Source organism: Hylobates moloch, unplaced genomic scaffold (genome assembly GCF_009828535.3).
Source record: "Hylobates moloch isolate HMO894 unplaced genomic scaffold, HMol_V3 SCAFFOLD_1, whole genome shotgun sequence".
In the NCBI taxonomy this organism is placed as follows: domain Eukaryota; kingdom Metazoa; phylum Chordata; class Mammalia; order Primates; family Hylobatidae; genus Hylobates; species Hylobates moloch.
This window is the reverse complement of record NW_026652276.1, coordinates 108,295,053-108,322,231: the sequence shown is the minus strand read 5'-3', so window position 1 is coordinate 108,322,231 and position 27,179 is coordinate 108,295,053. Positions and strand designations below refer to the sequence as shown.

Genomic DNA, 27,179 nt, shown 5'->3' with positions numbered 1-27,179 from the left:
GGTCTTACTCTGTCACCCAGGCTGGAGTGCAGTGGCCAATCATAGCTCCCTGCAGCCTTGAACTCCTGGGCTCAGACAATCCTTGTGCCTCAGTCTCCTGAGTAACTGGGACTACAGGCATATGCCACAATGCCTGGCAGTATTTAAATTTTTTTTAGCGATTGAGTCGTGCTATGTTTCCCATGCTGATCTTGAACTTGTGCCTCAAGTGATCTTCCAGCTTCAGCGTCCCAAAGTGCTGAGATTACAGGCATAAGCACATACCTACACCCACATTTGTTTTATGTAGTGGGCATATTAATTGCTCTCTTTCTTGATTACATGGAGCCAGTGAGATATTTTGGATGCCACTGAGAATATACATTAGCACTATAGCTGCAAGAGCCAGAAATAAACTCTTCATTTACTAGCCTCTCCCCTGTGTTGATAGTCGAACAGTGGTGCATTTAAGTTCTTACCCCCAAAATGAAAATCTCAGCTAATGTCACCTTGGCTCTAGTTAATTGCCAGGTGTGTAGAGCTACAGTGGAGAGAACAAATCTACCTGTGCATGAGATCCCAATTTATGTCTCCAGGGGCCCTAGTATTTGTCTTTTTGTCTATGAGTTTGGCTAAGAAAAATTGTCAGCTTCTCATGAATTTATATTAATCAGCTAAAATCATACCAAGAGTTAGAAGTTTTATATAGTTGAATCTTTCTGCATCTTGGAGAAATTCCATGTGTTTAGACTAAAAATGAATGATAGTCGGGAAGTTCATGGTTCTCTTTACGTTTCCTTTACCTCACTTGCCCCTCAATCAAAACTGGGTTATCTCATTTCCTAAGTCTGTTTTGCCCAGATTAAAAATGGGAGGGTCTTTATAAATCCTCTGGAGCTGAGGGAAAGTCACTTGCTACAGGGAAGTGAAGTTTCTTGTAAACCTTGAGTCTCTAATTCAGGTTCCTCAGAGGCCAGGCTCATAATGTGAATAAGTGACACAGGACAATGTAGGGTGTGGGGTCTTCTTTGTCATGGTGCTCCATTGACCCTTTATAACTATAGCATTAGTGTAGTTAGTGCTCTTGTTTCCAGGGGCACACCCCCTTGCTAACTGGACTATGCTGGCACTGGAGGTCATATAAACGATTCATTCAGTATTAAAAGAACAATCAGGCCAGGTGTGGTGGTGCAAGCCTGTAATCCCAGCATTTTGGGAGGCCCAGGTGGAAGGATCATTTGAGCCCAGGAATTTGAGACCAGCCTTGGTAACATGGCAAAATCCTGTCTCTCAAAAAAAAAATGTAGAAATTAGCTGGGCATGGTAGTACACACTTGTAGTCTCAGCTACTGGGGAGACTGAGGTGGAAGGATCACTTGAGCACAGGAGTTCAAGGCTGCAGTAGGGTATGACTGTACCACTGCACTCCAGGCTGAGCAATAAAGCAAGACCCTGTCTCCAAAAAAAAAAAAAAAATCTTTATACGATCTCCATAGAAAGCACCATCTTAAAAATTTACCGAGGATTTCTTTTATAAAGATTGTTGTTATTATTATTATTAAGAAATCAATGTTTGTTAGTACACATTTTAAAAGCTTTCTGTCATTGCAGGATATGTTGGAAAAAAGTTTTTGCTGTACTGATCTTTAACAAAATAAGAAAAGGAGTGTTTTTTTTTTTTTACACTTGTTAGGTAAAATAAATAGGATTTTTAAATGCTTCATATTATCCAAATTACATAAAAGTGGCAATCCTGTCAGTAAGTATGTATAATACTAAGAGAGCTATTAACTTTTCTTGGTAGTGGTTTTTGACCTTTTGCTGAACAAGTACTTTAAAAATTTTCAAATGCCAGGATGAAGATTTCTTAAACTAACTGTAATTATATGCAACTTTTTCTTTATAATCCTGTACCTCACTATCTAAAATAAATTACATATGATCACTGTTTCAAGAACAAAATCAGTGATAGCACATTTTGAAGACTATGGAATCTAAAGGCTGATTTTGTATGCTCACTAGCATACATGACACTTTTCATGTTACCACTCAGCTTTTGAGCTCTCCTTATTGGCCAGTCCCAGAAGAGAAGCTTTTTTTTGAGACTGAGTCTAGCTCTTTCGCCAGGCTGGAGTTCAGTGGCGTGATCTCGGTTCACTGCAACCTCCATCTCCCAGATTCAAGCAATTCTCCTGCCTCAGCCTCCTGAGTAGCTGGGATTACAGGCACGCCCCACCATGCCCAGATAATTTTTGTATTTTTAGTAGAGACGGGGTTTCGCCTTATTGGCCAGGATGGTCTCAATCTCCTGACCTCGTGATCCATCCATCTCAGCCTCCCAAAGTGCTGGGATTACAGGTGTGAGCCACCGCGCCCGGCCAGACAAGCTTTTTATGACCCAGTTACACTCTTTCATAATAGTTCCAAGGGCCATTCTGTGGGAGATTTCAAACACTGTCTTACATGTAGCCAACCTTAAAACATTATGCATACTGATTAAACAAATATTTATTGAATAAATTCTAGATATTGTCTGGGCTCTGGATACATTATAGTGAACAAAGCAGATAAAAATCCTGGTTCTGACAGATTTTATCATTTAGTTGTGGTATGCTGGTGGGACTTTGGGGGAGACAAAGAACAAACAAAATTAGTATACTATGCATTACATTAGGAGGTGTTAAGTGGAGGCAGGGTTGTATTGTACACAGGGTGATCAGGGAGTCTCACTGAGAAAGTAACATTTAAATAAAGATCTGAAGAAGGGAGGTAGTGAGGAATGTGACTTTCTTTGTGTTGAACATTTCATATGGAGAATCCAACAAGTGCAAAGTCTCTGAGTTGGGAGTATGCCTAGCTTTTTTGAGGAAGAGTTGGTAGGATAATAAAACTGTTAAAAGTGAGCAAGGCAGAGACTAGTAGAAAATGAGGTCAAAGAAATAATTTCGGAGCCAGAGCAGGGACTGACTGCCTTGTAAGCCATTGTAATGACGAGCAAAGGACTGATAGGTAATGGCCAGAGAAGTAGGAGGAAAAGCAGGAGTGAAGCAGAGGGGTTCAAGAATGAGGGAGTGATTGTGTCCTATGGTATGGTTATGTCGATAAGATGACTGAGAATTACCACTGCATTTAGTATTGTAAAGGTTGTTAATGATTGGACAGGCTTTATGCCAGGCAAGAGGAACATTTGCCCTGGACCTTGCTCTGACTCTTCTTAAGCCACTCCCAGAGTGGAGGGGTTCAAAGGATGAAACATTTGCCTGCTTAGAGCTGGCTACTTCTTTTAACTTAATTACCTCTTTAAAGGCCCTGTATCTACCTATAGTCACATTCTAAAGCAATGGGGGTTAAGGCTACAGCATATGGATTGTGGGTGGAAACAATTAAGTTGATTTTATTTATTTTTTTGAGACTGAGTCCACCTGCCGGGTTCAAACGGTTCTCTTGCCTCAGCTGCCCAAGTAGCTGAGATTACAGGTGCAAGCCACCACGCCTGTCTAATTTTTCTATTTTTAGTAGAGACAGGGTTTCACCGTTTTGGACAGGCTAGTCTTGAACTCCTGACCTCATGTTATCTTCCCACCTCGGCCTCCCAAAGTGCTGGGATTACAGATGTGAGCCACCACGCCTGGCCTCACGATTAAGTTTATAATAGGGATATGTTATGAACTTAATATGCTTGGCTATTAATATTTGGATATGTTCTCAAATATTCTAGAACATAGGCCAGGCGTGGTGGCTCACGCCTGTAATCCCAGCACTTTGGGAGGCCGAGGCGGGCAGATCACGAGGTCAGGAGATAGAAACCATCCTGGCCAACGAGGTGAAACACTGTCTCTACTAAAAATACAAAAATTCGCTGGGCATGGTGGGGTGTGCCTGTAATCCCAGCTACTCAGGAGGCTGAGGCAGGAGAATGGTGTGAACCCAGTAGGCGGAGCTTGCAGTGAGCCGAGATTATGCCACTGCACTCCAGCCTGGGAGACAGAGTGAGACTCTGTCTCAAAAAAAAAAAAAAAAGTTTAACTCTAACGTGTGGTATATCAGTTCAGTTCTGTCCTCATGGAAGTAATATGGCCTTTCGCGGGATAGTCACTAATGATAAGTTTAGTGACATATAGTTTATTAAGATAGCTATGGACAGTGTAGGGGCTTAGACTTGATGAGATTTTAATTTTTGGGTGCATTTGAAATGAACTGGGATCAAAACAGTGGCAAGTTGAATAGAGATTTGCTGTCAAAATTTATAGTCAAGAAGTTCTGATAGCTTACAACCAAAGTATTTTATATTATAACAAATTCTAGATGCTCATAATTTTTCAATTAAAATGGGTAAACAGTAAGTGTGTGGGTTAGAGAAGAACAATGCTTTTTCCAGAAACAAAGTGTTAAAAACTTGTTATTATGGCAACTTTAAAACATACATGAAAGTAAAGATAACAGTATAATGAACCCAACATCATCCAACTTCAACAATTAAGACATGGCTAATCTTACTTCCTCTATATCCCTACACTTCCTCCTTCCCAATAGGTACTGCTCCCCCTATCCCCTGCATTATTTTATAAAATAAAACTCAGACTCAAGTTATCTTACCCATTAATGTTTTACTGTGTATCTTTAAAGGACTCTGCTTTTTTACTGTAACTACAACAAAATGTAAATAATAATTCCAGGTCGGGAGCTGTGGCTCTTGCCTGTAATCTCAGCACTTTGGGAGGCTGAGGTGGGTGGATCACTTGAGGTCAGGAGTTCCAGACCAGCCTGGCAAACATGACAAAAAAAAAAATTAGCCAAGTGTGGTACTCAGGAGGCTGAGGCACGAAAATCACTTGAACCTGCCTCGGCTTCCCAAAGTGCTGGGATCGTGAGCCACCGTGCCCGGCCCAAATTGTTCCATTTTTGGTCAGTGGGAACCTCTTCAGTTTGGCTCCCAAGCCCCTTTGTCAGGGTCTTGCTAGGATGACAAGGTGTTCCAGACTGATCTTACATATTTCCTTTCTCAGACCTTCAGTTGGACACTTTTAGATTTTTCATGTTAGAATGGGAAAAACAAAAGATAGAAGGCATTTTATATTTGAGAGCAGTGGCTATTTTAATGAATGCCAGGCCATTTAAAAAGTTATTGAAACATGTTTTTAAAAATAGAAAATCATAAAAAAGTAAGTTTTTTGTGTTTATTTTTTATATCCATCCTTGAAAACCAAATAATATTGTCTCTAAATTACTTTTTAATAATCAAAATCTTATTTTAAGAAAGCTGAAAACTATACTAAAGCAATCAAATATTCCTTCAACACATTATTTTTTACATTGTGTATGTGTATTGTGTGTGAATTTCTGAGCCTATTTGAAAAGAGATCTATCATTTAGTCCATGGTTATACTCAAGGAATGCCAAATGCCATCTGTTCATTCTGGCCTTTCTCTTTAATTCTTGTACATCTTTTGTACATTTCTATTCTTGTACATCTTTTTTTCTCTATTGTTTAGACTTTTTCGTCAAAAATTTAAAAATTTTCTGATTGGCAGTTGGTTGAAAGAGATAATTTATTATCTAAAGATCTGGAATCAATAGACAGGAATGTCTGGGTTACTATGATAAGGGGTTATAGAGACCAACGTTTTATCATGCAGATAAAGCTTCCAGGTAGCAGGCTTCAGAGAGAATAAATTGTAAATGTTTCTCATCAGACTTAGAGAGTCTGTTCTATTAGTAATTCTGAAAGGCAGGAGGGTATTATGAGGCATGTCCGGCCCCTGACCCCGTCATGGCTTGGATCCGTCCCTCAGGTTAGCCTTAGAATGCCCTTGCCGAGAGGAAGAGTTCATTCAGATGGTGAAGGGGCCTTAGAATTTCATTTTACAGCATAATTAAACCTAGGAATAGTATCCAAGTTGTAGATAGATATGTGAGTTATGTATCAAACACTGCCTTTTACACTTCCATTTTCTTGCCTTCACATTATTAAGTTATGAAGAAATAGTATCGTAATATCCTCTTGGCCTAATCATAGAGAGTAGAGTTACAATTCTCTTGATAAGCAGAACATTATTGAGTTCTGCTGTCTGGATTGAGTGTGTCTATAGTAATGATATCAAAGTCGGTCAGATCGCTCTTGATTTTCTTAACTGCTTCTTATTTATGTTTGAGACTATATAGTTAGATTGATCTTGGCTTATTTTCCTTTTAAAATTTTATTGGGGCTGGGCGCAGTGGCTCACACCAGTAATCCCAACACTTTGGGAGGCCAATGTGGCTGGATAACCTGAGATCAGGAGTTTGAGACCAGCCTGGCCAACATGGTGAAACCCTGTCTTTACTAAAAATACAGAAATTAGCCAGGTGTGATGGTGGGCGCCTGTAATCTCAGCTACTCGAGAGGCTAAGGCAGGAGAATCGCTTGAACCTGGGAGGCAGAGGTTGCAGTGAGCCGAGATCGCGCCGTTGGACTCCAGCTTGGGCAACAAGAGTGAAACTCCATCTCAAAAAATAAATAAACAAATAAATAAATTATTAACTTAGTTTTTCTACTGCCATGAAGTCCACTGAACCCCTTTAAATAATGTGTGTGTTTGGCAACTGGAAGCACTTCAATAGTTTTTGTTTTCTAAGCTAATAGCACAATTTTAAGTCATTTCCTGTCTAATAATGCCTAAAGTGTTTATTGGGAGCATCATTAACACAGATAAATAACTTTCCAAAGTCCAAGCATATCCAAAAATCCTGTTTCTTACTTTGCATTAATGAAACTTGTCTAATTGTATTAGAGTGACTTTATGATACATGAATTTCGAGGGAATACCTTTCTTTCTTTCCTTCTTTCTCTCTCTCTCTCTCTTTTTCTTTCTTTCTCTTTCTTTCTTTCTTCTTTCTCTCTCTTTCTTTCTTTCTTTTTTTTTTTTTTTTTTTTTAAGACAGAGTCTCGCTCTGTCATCCAGTCACCCAGGCTGGAGTGCAGTGGCGCGATCTCAGCTCACTGCAAGCTCCGCCTCCCAGGTTCACACCATTCTCCTGCCTCAGGCCCGGCTCCAGTAGCTGGGACTACAGGCGCCCATCACCATGCCGGGCTATTTTTTTTGTGTTTTTAGTAGAGACGGGTTTTCACCGTGTTAGCCAGGATGGTCTTGATGTCCTGACCTCGTGATCCGCCTGCCTCGGCCTCCCAAAGTGCTGGGAGATTATAGGTGTGAGCCACCGCACCCAGCCCTAACTTTCTTATTTAAAATCCACCATGGTAGGCAGAGTTCCAAGATGACCCTAAAAGTACTTGTCCCTTATTTACTCCCATGTTTTCTTATATAGCACAGTTGACTTTATGAAAGGAAGTTCTTCTGTAAGCCTGACCTAATCAAGTGAACTATTAACAGGATCCTGACTTTCTGGAGTAAGAAATTAAACTGATGGGATCTTTCCTTTCTATAATAAACTACTTTTTTAGAATATAAGTTAGATACCATAAAATTCACTCATTATAAGGGCACAAGCTAATTAATTTTAGTAAACTTAAAGAGTTATGCAATCATCACCATACAACATTGCCACCACCTCAAAAATTTCCCTTGTGACCATTTGCAAATTGGTAGAATCATAAATTCTTGTAAAAAATCCTGGTGAGCTATACTTTAATATATTATTAAATTTAATTTGCTGTATTTCTTCAGATTTTTGCAGCTTTTTAAATTAGGAAGGTCATCCCATAGTTTCATTTTTTGTTTTGTCACCAGATTTTGACACAAATTAGCTTTCCATATTTTTTCATGTTCTGGAACAAATGTTGTTAAATCTTCTTAAAAACTTTAGACTGTTTAATTATGGTTTTGAAAGTATCACTGCAGAATGTTTACTTCTGTATTTAGAAATTTATCTATTTTTTATTTTACTTGCCATCTCTTTTTTACTTAGATGTGTTAGAGGTGTATCTCATATCTTTATGGGTTCCCCCCAGATTATACTATAGTTTACTAACTGTACAATATTTTAATTTCTAATGATGTTCTTCTCGTTTTTAGAATTCTCTTCCTCTGATTTTACCTATACTTACCTTTTTGTCTTATTTCTTTTTTATTCATTTCAATCTTTATAATTAGGCCATTTATTTCTATTCTTTCACATTTAATAGAAAATACATTAAGTCCATGAGTTAACTTCTAGCAAAGATTTTACAACATAAGTTTTAAAATTTATATATTTATAATTTTCATTTTCTTAATTTTTAAATGGTATATGTGTGATTTTGTCTTTTATTCAGTTAATTGTAGAGAGACTTTAAAAAAATTCTTTAGGTGATATGGATATTCAACATAAAATGCTGTTATTACTTTTTATCATTAGAGAAGTCTGTTCATATAATTTTTACATTTTGACATTTATTCTTATATTCTTTGTTACCCTAGTACATTTTCAGTTGGTGGTAATGTCCCATAGATCCTCTAGGTGTGTCTCTCTAAGTTACCCAATTTACTGTATATTAACTAAGTCAAACTTCATTTTTTAACCTCTGCGTCCTTTTTCATTGTTTTGTTTTCTTGTTCCTTGATTAGTAGAACACTAAAGGCTCCTAACTTCTTTTGCTTTCTTTTATTATTTAGAATATTTTTTACTTTATATAGTTTTGTATAATGGTTTATAACTTAGAACTTTAGTATAAGAGTTATAAAAGGTAAAGACTGTACCTTTCATCACTATAAAATGACTTTGACAGGTGATTTTTTACCTATTTATTTCTAACCTTTTGTCCTTTTCCCTCTCTCTTTTTTTAAATTTAGGTGTTCTTTGTAGCTAATAAATAATGGGACATCAATCTGTTGATTGATCTATATATCTGTCCATCTGTCTGTCTTACCCAGCACAAACCAGACTTTTATTTTTAAATGGGAGCTTAATGTATTTATATTATTATCAGAACACTTTGTTTTACACTTTGCTTTCTTGCCACTTTTCTTATTTTCTTTTCCTTTCTCTATTATGATTTGAGTCATTTTATATTTGATAATTATTTGGAAGGCAAATATTTTTAACATTTAAATTTTACTAATGGTTAGCTTCAAGATTATCAAATTGTTACTTAAAACAATTTCTCTAACTGTTGTAGATGATAACAAAAGAACCTTTGATTCTGTGATCCCAGAAAAATTCCTTGCCCTGCCCTTGTGTCCAAAATTTGTTAAAATAATTTTAGCTTTTATTCACAACTTGGCACTGTACCCTTAAAGGTACAATATAGTTTTCTTTTTTAAAAAACAGTTTTTCTATCCAACTTTATAATTTTACTTATTGTAGTTATTTTGTGTTTGCTTATTTTGATTCATCAGCATTTTTCATTAAGTTTTTTAGTTTGGTTCATGTGCCTCTCATCTGAAATACCCTTTAAAACTTAAGGAATAAAATAGTACAAATTCTATCCAATCCATGATACTTTCCCAATTTGGGGACAATTTTATCTTGAAAAATAAAAATAGTATTTTTCAAGATTAAATACTTGGCTGCTTTGATGGTAGTGAAGTCTATGGGTATATTAAAATTTTCTTGAAAAAGGAGAATCTTTTGAGCTTACTGAAACATTCCCCAAATTTTGCATAGAGTTCATTTACATTCCTACAGAAAAACTCAGCAGTCTGAAAAAGGGTATGTGCTACTTTGGGGAACCAAATTTGTGGAAGGAGATTCCATTTGGACAGTCTTCTACATTGCCTGCATAATTCGCATCATTCCTCTCAAATTCCAGGCATAGATATATTCTCCACATAATTTATCCTTCTGTAAATTTTGTTTGATGGATTAATGACACCTACTCGGCATGTAGCATCTTTTTGAAACTCTCCATATCCAAGCTGAAAAGAATGGGATAGCCCAGCTCACAAATGCCGAGCAGATGCGCACAGAATTGCTATACCTTCATGCAGTCTAGAGTGATGGAACTTTGTTACATGTTCATTAGCAGTGATATAACTGTGGATCGTTATTTTCCTAGTTAGCCATTAATAACAGTTAACACTGTAATGGGATCACAATTTCAGAATTTGGAGCATATATTGTTCACAGTGAAATCTAATGAAAAACAAACTAGCTTCTTATATTTTATAAAAGATGTTAATCTCATTGATAGAATTACTGCCACTCATGCCAGATACCAGCTTGCTTTCATTTTGCATATTTTGTTCTCGTTCTGGTACCCAAACTATTGAGTATGTAATACTCTAATGGGAAGAAGCTTCTCACAACAGAGAGTGGGTTATAGTAATTTTTAAATAAACAAGGTCCTGAATGAAGTATGTAAAGGCTGATGGTAAGAAATCTTACTGCATCAGTTATAAGAAAAGCTTTCTTGTAATAGCTGCCATGGATGCTCATACAAATCAATGCAAGCAGATCAATTTTTCTTAGCTCTTTAAATGTTTAAGCCAGCACCTGGCCTTTGTGATGTTTCTTGGTTGTAGGTAATAGCTGGGAATTTCAGGTGAAGGATTACAACTTCTGAGTTAGTTATGCTACCCCAAATGATCCACTGGATGTGGCTAAAATGCTAGTTTGAAAATATATTCGGCTGTGCGTGGTGGCTCATGCCTGTAATCCCAGCACTTTGGGAGGCCGAGGTGGGCAGATCACCTGAGCTCGGGGGTTCAAAACCAACCTGACCAACATGGAGAAACCCCATCTCTACTAAAAATAGAAAATCAGCTGGGCATGGTGGCACATGGCTGTCATGCCTGTAATCCCAGCTACTCGGGAGGCTGAAGCAGGAGAATCGCTTGAACCGGGGAGGCGGAGGTTGTGGTGAGCAGAGATGGTACCATTGCACTCCAGCCTGGGCAACAAGAGCAAAACTCCATCTCAGAAAAAAAAAGAAAGAAAATATATTCATGGGATTAGAAATGAATACTTCTTTGCCTGAAATCTTGTGGTTTAGCTTTAGTACTTACTGTAGTCAGTTCATTTCTTTGAAATACTGAGCTGTCTGACAGCTTAAAATCCTAAGTTTCCTTTAAACTTGAGCCTGGCTTTGGAGGAGAAAGGGGTGGTGTAGGGGTGGATTTTATGTAAGGCTCTCTGAAGAGAATTCACTGAAGTGTTTTTTGCTGGCAGGGCACTAGGAAGGCTAGCAGGCTGCTTCCTCTCAGTCCTTCTTGGGTTTTGCCCTTAGCCTAGATCAACATTTAGTCAGATAATTTATGTCAGGGCCATTGAAGTCTGTTTTTGTGCCTTGGTAAAGTCATCATTTTCCTTTCATGAAGAAGCATGGAAAAGGCCCAGGTGCAATATCCAGGTTTTGTTAAGCCAGTTGGATATTAGGAAAAGCCTTGACGTTCTTTATATTCTTAGTTCCCAGCTGGATATGTATCTCTCATCTAAGTTGGGAACTGAGTTTTTATTATTAGTTTTTTAAATAGAGACGGGGTCTTGCTATGTTTTCTGGGCTGGTCTCCAACTCCTGGGCTCAAGTGATCCCCCTACTTCAGCCTCCCACAGTGCTGGGATTATAGGCATGAGCCACTGTGCTCAGCCATAAAGGTGTTGATCAAATATCACCTAACAAGATTATTTTCTTTGTGAACGTACTATAGTCAGGTACCACATATAAATTTAGAACATATTATGTGGAGAATACTAATATGCTGCAGAATCATTACTTCATGTCAAATGTAAACATCTAACTGTGCACTGAGAATTGGTTTTTTCATCCATACCTTGGAGGTAGTTCTACCTGCCATTACTTAACTCAGAATCAGTGGGATAAGAGTTTGATACTGCTTATGAATTGGAGGGCCCATGCCACATGCAAACTTTATTATCAGTATAAGTATGTTATAACAATAGGCTTTTTGAGCTTTAAAAATGTGTCATAATTATCAAAGGCATTTAATGAAGAATGACGTGCTAGCTAAATTTTGAAGGCATATTAAAAAAATAAATAATGGAAAGAAAGAGCTCTTCAAAGACCATAACAGAGGAGGTGAGATCTGAACTTTAAAAAACATCTTGACATCAGAAGCAAAGAGAAGGTAAGGGTGAACATTCCAGAGGGAATATGGTGTGAAATAAATGCAGAGCAGGAATGGACAAGAAAAGTTCAGGAAATGGAGACAAGGTGATGTTCATTGTAGATTAAATCTCTCCTTTATTATCAATATAAAAGTGAAAAATTGAAGAGAATGACAATATTCGGAGCTTTTATTCCATAGTAATAACAAAAGCCTCATACAACTTGAATCTGAATTAACTTAGAATGAGGAAGTTTAGCATTAACTGAGGAGAAAACTAAGTACTTAAGAGCTCGGGAAGGATACAGAGTAAAATTAGCATCAATTTTCGGGGCTCCTTTACAGAAGACTTCCTGGAGAAAGGGATTTTAGAAGAAAGTGATAAAAGTGAATTTCTGGAAAGGATGATAGCAAAAAAGAATGCCTTGTTTTGGAGACTTGGGGAAAGCTGACTGTGAATGGTATGACCAAAAGTGAGGTCTGAAATGTAGTCTTTAAAGACTACAAGGAATGTTGATTCAGCCTCACTCTGTTCATCTTGGTTTCATCTTCCCCTTGGCACCACAGCCACTTGAAATCCTGCAGGCAAAAGTTTGCTACTTATTGCCTGTTCTATTCTTTGAAGTTTCCTCCTGTCTAGAAAAATGGAGCTTATGTCTAATTTGAGATTTTCCATGTTTTCATTCATGCACCCATCTCTAATGTTTCTTGTTATTGTCTCCCCAAAGGAACTCTGTTTCAAATGAGACTGCTGATCATTTCCCAGCATGTTGCTTTTTCTGTCTTTGCTTTCTGCTTTTCACCTCAATGGAGTGTCTTTCACTGTCCTCTCAGCCATGTGAGTTTAATCTACTTTTAAAATCCAAGGCTTCAGAAATCACTTCTCTGAACCTCCCTGGCAACTTTTTGGTTTCATTGAACATGTATTTCCTTGTGGTGTTGTATTTGCTTATCTCGTACTGCCTTTTTCTTGTTATATTGGAAACATTGTCAAGGGGCTGTGACTTGTAACCTGTACTACATTGCTTGGTGTTTCTGAAAATGTGGTTGGTGATGATATTGTAGACCAGTACTCCATATATTTGTGACTTACAGTCTCATGTAGACAGATGGTTTTCAATTTTATGTCTTTGTTCATTTTTAATGGAAAACCAGAGCTTGTTAAATGTGTAGAAACCACTAGAATGTAAACTTCATGAGATGACTTTTGTTTTGTTTTTTTGGTGTAGTACCGTATCTTCAGCACTTAGTTCTAGCCCAGATGTGGCACTTAATACATTATTTGTTGAATAAGTGCTGATTTAATTTACTTCATCTATAGGTCTTCATTGGTTCTTTTACATACGTAGTAAGAAACCTCCAGGATGTTATCTCAATAAACAAGATCATTAGGTGCCATCCCAGTGTTTGAAGGATAACATCACAGCATCTATCATTTTTTCCTAGGAGAAGAAAACTTTATTTTATTTTGCTCTGATTTGTTTCTTTTTTTGAGACAAGACAGAAGAAAAAAGGTAAGAAATCATAGTTGGTGTAATCTCACTTTAGTTTATTCAACATTTTTGGTCTTTTCATTATTAAAAATAATTGCAGTGGAACAGAAGAAAAAATTTGATGGAAAGACTGCTTTCTAATTTATGGACCTTGAGGTTTGGCTTTTTAGGTGTTTATTTAAGGCTTGCCCACTCTGTTCTCTACATTGACATTTCATGGTGAATATTTTGCTTATTCTACCCTCTGTATTTTTTCTATGGCAGCTTGCCTGGCAGTATTCAGAAACTGAGAATAATATTAAAGATCAGAACCTTAAATTGTTCACTTTTTTTTTTTTTTTTTTGAGACAGAGTCTCACTCTGTCGCCCAGGCAAGAGTGGACTGGCGCAATCTCAGCTCACTGCAACCTCTGCCTCCCAGGTTCAAGTGATTCTCCCGCCTCAGCCTTCTGAGTAGCTGAGATTACAGGCACGCGCCACCATGCCCAGCTAATTTTTGCATTTTTAGTAGAGATGGGGTTTCCACCTCATTGGTCAGTCTGGTCTCAAACTCCTGACCTCGTGATCCTCCTACCTCTGCCTCAGTGGCGTGAGCCACCGTGCCTGGCTGTTGACTCTTGACAAGGATCAAAAACAGGAACTAAGAAGCGGACCACTAACTTTTTCCTTTTTTCTCTTTTCTTTTGCCTTTAGCTCAAGCCGGGACAGAACAGCTGCAGGGACAGTGACAGTGAAAGTGCCAGTGGAGAATCCAAGGGCTTCCACCGGAGCAGCTCTCGGGAAAGGCTCAGCGATGTAAGTTTAAGTAAAAAACAAAAACAAAACAAAACAAAACAAAATTAACCAAAACCACTAGGACACACACACACACACACACACACACACACACACACACACACACACACACACCCCCCATTGGGTTCAAGTCTGAATTACATAACTTTCCCTCATCTTTAGAATTTTTTGTCTACCCAAGCATTGCGGTTCACATTATCTTTGTATACCTATTTGAGCATTGTAGTTATGGTGTCATTCTAAAATGTCGTTTGAGCAAAAATGTATTTTGACAAATCGTTAGGTAGGAGGAACTATTTGTTATCTTAGAAACAACAAGGCTGGGCACGGTGGCTCAAGCCTGTAATTCTGGCACTTTGGGAGGCTAAAACAGGTGGATCACCTGAGGCCGGAAGTTTGAGACCAGCCTGAACAACATGGAGAAACCCCATCTCTACTAAAAATACAAAATTAGCCGGATGTGGTGGTGCATGCCTGTAATCCCAGCTAGTTGGGAGGCTGAGACAGAAGAATCTGTGAACCCGGGAGGCAGAGTTTGTGGTGAGCCGAGATTGCGCCACTGTACTCAGCCTGGGTGACAGAGCAAGACCCCGTCTCAAAATAAATAAATAAATAAATAAATAAATAAATTAATTAATTAATTAATTCCCGTTGCATTTCTGGAAGGAAAACCTTGTGAGAATGCATCATACTTCTTGAGATATCTATTTGCCCTCTAGATGTGATTTTAATTGTTCTCCAGTCTCCTGTCCACCAACAGGGCAAGTTTCCCCCCTGTTGCTTCTGAGAACCACCTACCCCTCTTTGGACTCTCTTGCCTTCTTTACTCATATGTCGTATATCAGCAGTTTTTTTTTTTTTTTTTGAAACGGAGTCTCACTCTGTCACCAGGCTGGAGTGCAGTGGTGTGATCTTGGCTCACTGCAACGTCTGCCTCCCAGATTCAAGCTATTCTCCTGCCTCATCCTTCCGAGTAGCTGGGACTACGGGCACACGCCACCACGTCCAGCTAATTTTTGTGTTTTTAGTAGAGACGGGGTTTCACCGTGTTGGCCGGGATGGTCTTGATCTCTTGACCTTGTGATGATCTGCCTGCCTCGGCCTCCCAAAGTGCTGGGATTGTAGGTGTGAGCCACCACGCCCAGCCATATATCAGCATTCTTAACTCATCTGTACCTCAAGAGCAACACTTGGAAATTCTTTTGTGAAATGGATCAAGTAAAGAGATTTTTTTTTTTTTTGAGACAGAGTCTTGCTCTGTCACCAGACTGGAGTGCAGTGGCCTGATCTCGGCTCACTGCAACCTTCGCCTCCTGAGTTCAAGTGATTCTCCTGCCTCAGCCTCCTGAGTATTACAGGCACGTGCCACCCCGCCCAGCTAATTTTTGTATTTTTAATAGAGACGGGGTTTCACCATATTGGCTAGGCTGGTCTTGAACTTCTGACTTCGTGATCTGCCACCTCAGCCTCCCGAAGTGCTGGGATTAGAGCTGTGAGCCACCGCGCCTGGCTTAATTTTTGTATTTTTAGTAGAGATGGGGTTTCTCCATGTTGGCCAGGATGGTCTAGCATTAACAGAATAAGTGAGAGAGTAGCACCATGAAAAAAAGAGATAGCATTTCAGAGTGTCTGAGTATTAAGAATAAATAAAGAATATGTAATGAGAAGCAAAATCCTTTATTTTCTCCATTTTTTAAAAAAACACCATACTCTAAAGCAGTGCGCTGTTCATTATAGAGTGCAAGATGATTCATTGAGTTCCAGAAAGAAAATATTAGTACTTTTTTTTAAAAAAAAGAAATTAAACTTTACTAGTATTCAATTTAATGAGCGGGGAATAGTTGATGTCTATAATTTTTAAATACATGGATTTAAGGAGTGTATACTCAAAACTTTTTTTACTGAGAGATGTCTACTAACATAAATGGTTGGAGACCGCTGTAGCACACTGAGCAGTTCTCTATGATAATACCACATCCATCTCTCCATCAGCCAAGGTAGACAATTCCAAGATACAATCACATTCCTGCACTTCTCATGAAAGTTTGTGAGGTTTATGATGAGATGTTGTATGAGATACTATATTCTTACAGGAATTAAATGGAATAAAGTGTAATTATTTTTATGTTATTTTAATATATTAGTTATAGATAATAACCTCCCCTTCTTCTGTGATATAATATCAAAGTTATATAAATAAAGAGTACTAACAGTCTTTTACTGTGTGTGTGTTTCTGTGTGTAAGAATATGTTTTATTGTGTGTCCATGTGTTTGATTAATTTTGTGATGGAGCTATACAATCATAAAACCATGACAACTTTTCTTATCTAAGTTGTTAGCAATAATACTTAATGTTTAAATAGCTGTTTTTCTGAGATTTTTGTTATACTTTTAATGTAAGATCTCATTGACCCTGGAAATTATTCCAGGGTTAGTCAGTCATATTTTCTTCATAGTGTAGAGAAATGAACGCCATGTTAGTTTAGGGGACTAGAGCTGCCATTGGGTCTTTTGGCTTGTTTCCTGTAACTCACTTTCTGTTAGATAAAAAGAAATTGACAAAAGACATTCCATATTCATGAACAGAAAGACAGTATTATTAAGATGTCAGTACTACCCTAAGCTATTTATAGATTCAGTGCAATGTCTATCATAATTCCAACAACCTTTTTTTTGCAAAAATGGAAAAGCAGATTCTCAAATACATATGAAATGGCATGAGGCCTTAATAACCAACAGTCTGGAAAAAGAGCAAAGTTAGAGGACTCACACTTAACCAACCTCAAAACTCACTGCAAAGCTACAGTTAATCAAAACAGTATGGTGCTGGCCTAATACTAGACATACAGACCAATGGAGTAGAATGGAGAGCCCAGAAGGAAGCCCATACTTATATGCCTAACTGAGTTTTAACAAGAGTGCCAAGACACTTCAATGGGGAAAGAATTTTCTCTTCAACAGATGGTGTTGAGACAACTGGATTTATATGTGCAAAAGAATGAAGTTGGACTCCTATATCGCACTATGTACAAAAATAAACTTAAAATGAATCAATGACCAAAATATAAATGTGAACACCATAAAACTCTTAGAAGAAAATATACAGGTAAATCTTCATGACCTTCAATTTGTCAGTGGCTTATCAGATGTGACACCAAAAGCATGTACAACGAAAGAGAAAATAAATTGGACTTCATCAAAATTAAAAACTTCTGCACACCAAAGAGCATTATCAAGAAAGTAAAAAGACAGCCTACAAAATGGGGAAAAGATTTGCAGATCATATAAGTGGTGCTTACTCTACAGAACGTGTAAAGAACTACAACTCAATAATAAAAAGATAACCTAATGCAAAAATTGGCAAAGAATTTGAGAAATATTTCTACAAAGAAGTACAAAGAAGAGGTACTTGAAAAATGCTGAAAATCATTAGGTATTAGAGAAATGCAAATTAAAACTGTAACGAGATTATCATTTTATACCTAGTAGGATGGTTATGCTTTTAAAAAGAGAATGAAAAATAAGAAGTGTTGGCAAGGATGTGGAAAAGTTGGAATATTCATACATTACTGGTGGGAATGTAAAATGATGCAGCCACTATAGAAAACAGCTTGGCAGTCTTCAAAAAGCTGAAACATATAATTACCATATGACCCAGGAATTTCACTTTTAGGTATATACCCCAAAGAATGGAAAACATTAACTTAAACAGAGCCAGTGTTCACTGCAGCATTATTTACGGTAGCCAAAAAGTAGAAACAACCCATGTGTTTCTCAACAAATGAATTGATAAACAAAACGTGACAGCTTGGCTGATAGGCACACAATGGGATATACTCAGCCATAAAAAAGATTGGCATTGTAATATATACCACGATATGGATGAACTTTAAAAATATCATGCTAAATAAAAGCAAGACAAAGAAGGACAAATATTGTATGATTCCACTTATATGAGGTATCTGGAATAGGCAAATTCATAGAGACATAAAGTAGAATAGAACTTACCAGGAATTTGTTGGATGGAGAGTGGGAGGGAGGAAAGCTATTGCTTATTGGTTACAGAGTTTCTTTTTGGGGATGATAACAATGTTTTGGAAATAGGTAGTCATGACAGTTGCTCAATGTTTTGAATGTAATTAATGCCACTGAATTACACAATTAAAAAATGGTGATCTGTTAAAAACGTAAAAATAATTAGGGCTGTAATAATGCTTATTCTGCTTTCACTTCATTGAAAATATGGAAAATAGTTATAACTTTTACCATCCTTGTCTACTAATTGTGTCGCCTGTGTCATTTCTGGTCCTGTTTCTATTGGTTATTTTTTCTCTTCATTGTGGGTCATATTTTCCTGCTTCTTTGTATGCCTGGCAATTTTTCCTTGGATACCAGACATTATAAAATCCTGTCAGTCTTATGTCAAGCCAGTCAGTGAAACACTTCCAATTCATATTGTTTATTATATTTTAAAATTATGAAAAAAATTTGTGGGCATATAGTGGGCATATTGTTCATTAATTATTAAAATTCACACTTTTTGCAACATTACTAAAACGGAAAGAAAGAAAAATGACTCAAAACATGGACATATTTAGTGAAATGTTTTGAGATCTCTAGTCACATTTCCCTCACTCATGTGCAGGTCTGAGGTTGCAGAGTCCTGTGTCAAGCACTATGGCAATCTGAAATCTGCTGAGATGAAAGCTTTTTTTTTTTTTTTCTTTGACACAGAGTTTCACTCTTGTTGCTCAGGCTGGAGTGCAGCAGCACAATCGTGGCTCACTGCAACCTCCACCTCCTGGGTTCAAGCGATTCTCCTGCCTCAGCCTCCTGAGTAGCTGGGATTACAGGTGCTCGCCACCATGCCCAGCTAATTTTTTGTATTTTTAGTAGAGATGGGTTTCACCATGTTGGCCAGGCTGGTCTCAAACTCCTGACCTCAGGTGATCCACCTGCCTTGGCCTTCCAAAGCACTGGGATTACAGGCGTGAGCCACCATGTTTGGCCAAGATGAAAGCTTTGAACAAACCAACCCACAGAATGATTCTTTTGGATACCAAAGCAACACCTGCCTGTGCAATATTTTAGAGAATAAAGATGCCCCATTTTTGCTTGAAAGAGAATTAACAATTTATTTTTTACTTTTAGTTTTGGGGGTGCATGTGAAGGTTTGTAACATAGGTAAACTCATGTCACAGAGGTTTGTTGTACAAATTATTTCATCACCCAGTACCCAATAGTTATCTTTTCTACTCCTCTCCCTCTTACCACCTTTCACCCTCAAGCAGACCCTAGTGTCTATCGTTTCCCTGTCTGTGTTCATAAGTTCTTATTATTTAGCTCTCATTTACAAGTGAAAACGTGCGGTATTTGGTTTTCTGTTCCTACATTAGTTTGCTGAGGATAGTAGCCTCCAGCACTGTCCATGTTCCTGCAAAAGACATGATCTTGTTGTTTTTTATGGCAATGTAGTATTTTCGTGGTTTACATATACCAAATTTTCTTTATCTAATCTGGGATTGATGGGCATTTAGGTGGATTCCATGTATTTGCTATTGTGAATAGTGCTGCAGTGAACATTTGCATGCATGTGTTGTTATGGTAGAATGATTTATATTCTTATGGGTTTATATCCAGTAATGGGATTGCTGGGTCAAATGGTAGTTATGCTTTTAGCTTTTGAGGAATCATCATATTGCTTTCCACAATAGTTGAACTAATTTACACTCCCACCGATAGTTTATAAGTGTTCCCTTTTCTCTGCAACCTTGCCAGCATCTGTTGTTTTTTGACATTTTTATATTAATAATAGCCATTTTGACTGGTGAGATGATATCTCATTGTAGTTTTTGATTTGCATTTCTCTGATGATCAGTGATATTGAGCTTTTTTTATACAGGCTTGTTGGCTGCATATATGTCTTCTTTTGAAAAGTATCTCTTCATGTTCTTTGCCCACTTTTTAATAGAGTTGTTTGGTTTTATCTTGTAAATTTGTTTAGCTCCTTATAGATGCTTGATATTAGACCTTTGTCAGATGCGTAGTTTGCAAATATTTTCTCCTATTCTGTAGGTTGTCTGTTTACTCTGTTGATAGTTTCTTTTGCTGTGCAGAAGCTCTTAAGTTTAATTAGATCCCAGTTGTCCATTTTTCTCTTTGTTGTGATTGCTTTTGATGACTTTGTCATGAAATCTTTGCCCTTTCCTATGTGCAGCATAGTACTGCCTAGGTTGTCTTCCAGGGTTTTTATAGTTCTGGGTTTTATACTTGTCTTTAATCCATCTTGAGTTGGTTTTTGTATATGGTGTAAGGAAGGGGCCCAGCTTCAATCTTTTTTTTTTTTTTTCTGAGATGGTGTCTCGCTCTGTCGCCAGGCTGGAATGCAGTGGCATGATCTTGGCTCACTGCAACCTCCGACTCCCTGGTTCAAGCGATTCTTCTGCCTCAGTCCCCTGAGTAGCTGGGATTACAGGCATGTGCCACCACGCCCAGCTAATTTTCGTATTTTTAGTAGAGGCAGTGTTTTACCATATTGGCCAGGATGGTCTCAAACTCCTGACTTCATGATCCACCCTCCTTGGCCTCCCAAAGTGCTGGGATTGCAGGCGTGAGCCACCGCGCCCAGCCCAGCTTCAGTCTTCTTTAATGCCTATCAGAGAGTAAGAAGGTAGAGTCAAAGACTACTACTGGTTTTTGTTTTTTCTTTAAAAATCCCCTATTAGTTCTTATTATGCTTATTCTTCTTTCACTTCATTGAACGTATGGAAAATAGTTATTACAGCTTTTACTGTCCTTGTGTACTAATTTTGTCACCTGTGCCATTTCTGGGCCTGTTTCTATTGGTTGTTTTTTCTCCTCACTATGGGTCATATTTTCCTGCTTCTTTGTATGCCTGGCAATTTTTTATTGAATGCCAGACATTATAAAATTTTCCTTGTTGGGTGCTGGGTATTTCTGGTTTCTATAAACATTACTTATTTTGGGATACAATTTTGTTATTTGGAGATATGTGTGTGTGTGTTTGTGTTTTTAATGTTTGCTTTTGTACTTTCTTGGACAAGACCAGAACAACCTTTAGTCTAAAGATAATTTTTCCCCCATGCTGACTGAGTACTCTGCCTAATCCCTAACGTCTTATAAGGTTTTTCCACTGTAGATTGTGGGAAAACAAACTATTCCCTGCTTTGGGTGAGCTTTGTAAGTTCTTCCTCCTCCTTTCCAGTGGTTGTTTTCCTTGCCTTGGGTATTTTTCTCTCACAGATGTGCTGATTAGTCATCAGGTGGAAACTAGAGGGGAACCTTCTGCAGCTTTTATGACTCTCGCTTTCTGTGATGCTGTCTCCTCCTTATCCTCTGCCTTGGAGTTCCAGCTGTCTTGGCCTCCCCTTATTCTCAACTCTGTCTTCAAGACTCAGGGACTCCACCTGGGTCACCTCCTACCCTGCAATGCTGTGGCATGAAAACTCTCCAGGCAGTAAGGTGGGAAAATTTTAAGGGTCACCCTACTTTTTTCTCTTCTCTCAAATATTATTGTCCTTTACTCTATCTTACCCAGTTTCTAAAAACTCCTGTTTCTTATGTTTTGTCCAGTTTTTTAGTTGCCTGAGGTGGGAGAATACATTCAGTCCCTATTAGTCCATCATGCCCCTGACTTGTTTTTCAGCTAAGATGAAAATTTCTGTCAGCCTTTCACCCATTTTAGTGATATTTTTAGGAGCTTTGGCAGTTGAGACTTACTCTCAAGTGAGGCTAATCAAATTACTATATTATTCTAGCTTTGTTTTTTTGAATTGATTAGGCCAAAAGAATAAGAATAAAGAATTGCAGTGTAGCTGGATAATTTGACTCATGGGTAAAGCTTAAAAACACCAAATATACGGCTAGGCATGGTGGCTCATGCCTGCAATCCCAGCACTTTTGGAGGCCGAGGCAGGCAGATCATTTGAGGTCAGGGGTTCGAGATCAGCCTGGCCAACATGGTGAAACCCCATCTCTACTAAAACTACAAATAAATTAGCTGGGCGTGGTGGAGCACAGATACTCAGGAGGCTGAGGCAGGAAAATAGCTTGAACTTGGGAGGTGGAGGTTGCAGTGAGCAGAGATTGTGCCACTGCACTCCAGCCTGGGTGACAGGGTGATACTCTTGTCTTAAAAAAAAAGAAAGAAAAACCCAAATATGCTTTGCTTTTCTAAATTGTGTATTCCCAGACCATGTTGCCAGGAGGGAATAATTGGCCACAAGGACTTTCAGATTGTCCACATCAAGGAGACATAGTAACTTGTTTAGATTAGTCACTAGGGAAGAGTTAAGGGGAATAATTGAATATATATTTAATAAATGTTTACCATGAGTTATTCACGGGGAAAATATTGCTTCCAACTTAAATAGAATTTTGTAATTGAGGAAGTTTGTCAAAAGTTAGGAGCAAAACTTACTTAAAAACCTAATAGGCCGGGCGCGGTGGCTCACGCTAGTCATCCCAGCACTTTGGGAGGCCGAGGTGGGCGGATCACGAGGTCAGGAGATCGAGACCACGGTGAAACCCCGTCTCTACTAAAAATACAAAAAAATTAGCCAGGCGTGGTGGCGGGCGCCTGTAGTCCCAGCTACTTGGAGAGACTGAGGCAGGAGAATGGCGTGAACCCGGGAGGCGGAGCTTGCAGTGAGCAGAGATCGCGCCACCGCACTCCAGCCTGGGCGACAGAGCGAGACTCTGTCTCAAAAAAAAAAAAAAACTTTTAATAAACAAGCCTCAAATTATGAAATGTTAATGGGCATTTATTACAAACAGGCCAAGATTTAATAGAAGTTCTGCTATTTATTGTGTGTGACCTTAGGCAAAGAATGTGACCTTCTTCCCCGCCGAGATGGAGTCTTGCTGTGTCGCCCAGGCTGGAGTGGAGTGGAGTGGAGTGCAATGGCGCGATCTCAGCTCACTGCAACCCCCACCTCCTGGGTTCAAGCAATTCTCCTGCCTCAGCCTCCGAAGTAGCTGGGATTACAGGCATATACCACCATGCCTGGCTAATTTTTGAATTTTTAGTCGAGATGGGGTTTTACCATGTTGGCCACGCTGCTCTCGAACTCCTGACCTCAGGCAATCCACCCTCCTCGGACTTCCAGAGTGCTGGATTACAGGCACAAGACACCGTGCCTGGCCTCGTTTGCACTTTCAAATCTTCCTACCTTTGCTTATTTTTATTTATTTAAAATGAATCGCAGTGGCATGATCTGAGCTCACTGCAACCTTGACCTCCTGGGTTCAAACTTTTCTTGTGCCCCGGCCTCCCGAGTAGCTGGGACTATATGCATGTGCCACCATGCTTGGCTAATTTTTGTATTTTTAGTAGAAATGGGGTTTCGCCATGTTGGCCAGGCTGGTCTCGAGCTCCTGGCCTCAGGTAATCCACCCTCCTCAGCCTCCTCCCAAAGCCCTGGGATTATACACATGAGCCTCCACTCTTGGCCTATTTTATTTCTGTTCTTTGTTCTTTCTTTGTTTTTCTTTTCCTTATGTCAGCCTCAACCTCACTTCTACCAAACACTTCCCAACACACTGTGGAAGTAAACTTCTTTAATGCTTTATTTAATGACTATATGAATATGATTCTTTTCACCTTTCTCTCTGAAAGAATTTTGGATTGGGTTGTTAGTTATGAGAAGACAGAAAAATATTTAACACCTTTCAAGGGTTCAGATCTTTCAAGGAATTGAAACATCTCAGAAAATAATGAAAAGGGATCAAATTCTTATGAGTCTAATGCTACACAGTTGTCTAATCTTATTATTCTGGTAGCTGTTTACAGTTGTGACATTTTTTCTGCTTCTTTTTGAGATACCCCTTCTCCTACTTCAAATCTCCCCTGGTCTTTGGGTTTTTATTGATTTGTCTATCCCACAGTGCCACTGTTCATCCACCCATGCCAGCATCTGTCCTATTCTTTCTTTCTTCCTCCCTTCCTTCCCTCCCTCCCTCCCTCTCTTGAAATCTTTATTGAGGTTTTATTCCATGCCAGGTTGTTTGACCAGCTACTGTTAAGGAGGAAACAGACCTGAGCCACTACCATGAATGAGCTTCCCACATTGTTATAATTAGATTAGGAAGTCTAATCTCGACCTGACAAGGATTCGTGGTATTTTATTCCTCTCTTTTTAAAAAAATCTGTGCCACATTTTCCTTTTCCTTAACAGTTTGCTTATGCCTTTTTCCATTCCTGTCCCATATATTTATGAATTCTCCTGGATATGTCAGTATTTCAGTTGCCAAGAAATGTCAATCAAATTTCTTTTATTCATCAGGTATAGTCTGGGCATTTGAGGTTGAGTGGAGAACAAGGTGAAGCCTCTGCCCTCATGAAGTTTCCATTCTAGTGGGAGAGACAAATCTATGAAGAAATAGCTACAATTCTTTCTAATACAATGTTTTCTGACATAAACAATATGAAGGGTGGGAGTTGGTTGCTACTTTAACTAGTGTGATTAGATAAGGCCTTTCTGTGTAGGTAACATTAAAACTGAGGCCTAAATAAAGAAAAGAAGGTAGACAGGTGAAGATCTATGGGAAGAACATTCTGGGCAACAGGAACAACAAGCTTAGAGGCCCTGATTCAGAAGCGTGTTGTGTTTGAGGGAAAGAAAAATGGCTTGTGTGGCTAGAGTAGAGTGAAGTAGCACAGTGGCTGAACACATAACTTCTAGCCCATGCTAAGGAGGCTGGGTGTTGTATTAATTTCCTGGGCTGCTTTAATGAATGGCCACAAACTGTATGGCTGGAAACAACAGAAATCTATTATCTCGCAGATCTGGAGGCTAGAAATTTAACATCAGTGTGTCTATAGGGCTATGTACCCTCTGCAAGTTCTAGGGAAGAATACTTTTTTTTCTCCTGGCCTCTGGTGCCTCCCTGTGATCCTTGGTGTTCTTGGCTTATAGATGCATCATTCCAGTCTCTTCTTTAGTTTTCACATGGTTTCTACACAGCCATTGGATTTACGCCCATCCTAAAGCTGTATGACCTTAATTAGGTACATCTAAAAAGACCTTGTATCCAAATTATGTCATTGTATTAGACTTCTTCACAGAAACAGAACCACAGCAGAAGATAACAGAACCAGTAGAAAATGATTTATTATGAGAAACTGGCTCAGTTTTGGAGGTTGACAAGTCCCAAGATCTATAATCAGCAAGCCAGAGACCCAAGAGAACCTATAGTATAACTCTAGTCTCAAGGCTGGCAGGTTTGAAACTCATGAAGAGCTGATGTTTTTATTGTATCTGAAAGCACAATAAAGAATTGATGTCCCAGGTCAAAGCCAGGCAAGAGGAATTCTCTCTTATCTGGGAGAGAGTCAGCCTTTTGTTCTTTTCAGACCTTCAACTGATTGGATAAGGCTCACCCATTTTAGGGAGGACAATCCACTTTACTCAGCGTATCAATTTAAGTGTTCAACTCATCTAAAAACATCATCACAGAAACACCCAGAATCATGTTTGACCAAATATCTGGGCACCCCACGGCCCAGTGAAGTTGCAACATAAAATTGACCACCACAGTCACTCTGGGGTTCCTGGTAGATGTAAACAGGGGGACATTGCTCAATCCATGACAGGTTATTATTTTAAAAGCCACTGGACTATGTTAAAAGGATTGGAGTTGTAGTTCTTACTTTAAAATGTTTATTTTGCCTTTGATATGAGGAACTGTCCATGAAGATGAGAGCAAGAATGAAATCAGAGGTAGAAGCCAGAAGGCTGAGATGCGAGTTGGTGACAATCTGACGTGGGCGTAACAGAAGGTTGAATAATTGATGTTGGAAGTGACGTAGCATTTTTCAGACCTGATGCTTTTATCAAGTTGTTGCTCCATTTTTACTTGATTTCTTCCAACAACTATATGCTTATTTCTCATTCAAATATATTGTGTGTGTGTGTGTGTGTGTTTGGTTGGCTATTAGTAATCTTATCTCCAAGGTACGTTTCTTTGGATTAAGATTTCAGGTTTTTAAAACACTACTGGAAGATCTGTGAATGAGCTTGTTTTGTGACCTTTGCAAGAAATTTACTTGTTCATGTGATTCCTGGCATGGTCCTTCTCCTTTTTACTCCCAAAAGAGAAAAGCATAACATGAAGGTGGGTAGCCAGGGATGTTGAACACAATTAGTGATTTGGAAGAATTTAAAAATATTCCATTTAAATTAGCCCTGGGGTCAGAACACACATTCTCACCTAGGGGTGGAGTACACATGTGTCCTGTCTGTACTCAGGGAGCTGTAACAGTAGCCATGGCCTCTCTGTGTGGATTTATAATGAATGGAGTACATCTATTTTAGATGGATAATCAATTTTGAAATCCCTTATTGTAAGTATGCTGTTAAAACAGAAATGTTAACTTTATGAGTTTAATGAGTAGCTTCGATGATAGCTTAGTGAAGAGATGGAAGGAAAGGCAAGTTGGCGGGGAGAGTGAGAAGAGGAGAACAAGTGTTTAATGAATATCTACTTGCAGACTTGAATGTCAGCAGCAACATTCTCCCTCCTGGAAAATGTCTTTCAATTGTGCATCCCATTATGTTCCTGCAGCCCATGGTAGCATGAAGATTGAGACAAAGAGAGTGTTTCTAAGAAAGCTCTCCTTTCAATATAATGAGATGGAGGTGGGTAGTTTGCAGAGATTGCTGGAGCAGTGGTCAAATATGAAAAAAAAATCCAGCAAAATGAAAAGACCATGTTAAACAGGAGATGGCTTATAATGAGCCCGGAAATTGCATATCAGATAGCCAGCTGGCTAGCATTTCCTCATATCCCTGTCTTCTCATGCAAACTGCTAAAATGTTCTCCTACTCTATTTTCTCAGCCTCTTAATAGTTCCCATTTCTACCTAGTGCATTGAAAATATGAATGAAATGGCAACTCTACCACTTGAAG

The 27,179-nt window shown here is 38.6% G+C and overlaps 1 protein-coding gene across 2 annotated transcripts in view; it reads left to right on the top strand.

The window, feature by feature from the left end:
- AUTS2 (activator of transcription and developmental regulator AUTS2) overlaps positions 1 to 27,179 on the top strand; it is a 1,229,496-nt gene that overhangs the window by 530,776 nt on the left and 671,541 nt on the right. For both annotated transcript variants that reach the window (XM_032757630.2, XM_032757612.2), the window contains exon 3: positions 14,147 to 14,248. In XM_032757630.2, coding sequence (XP_032613521.1) covers positions 14,147 to 14,248 — 102 coding nt within the window. The remainder of the gene's footprint in view (positions 1 to 14,146; positions 14,249 to 27,179) is intronic.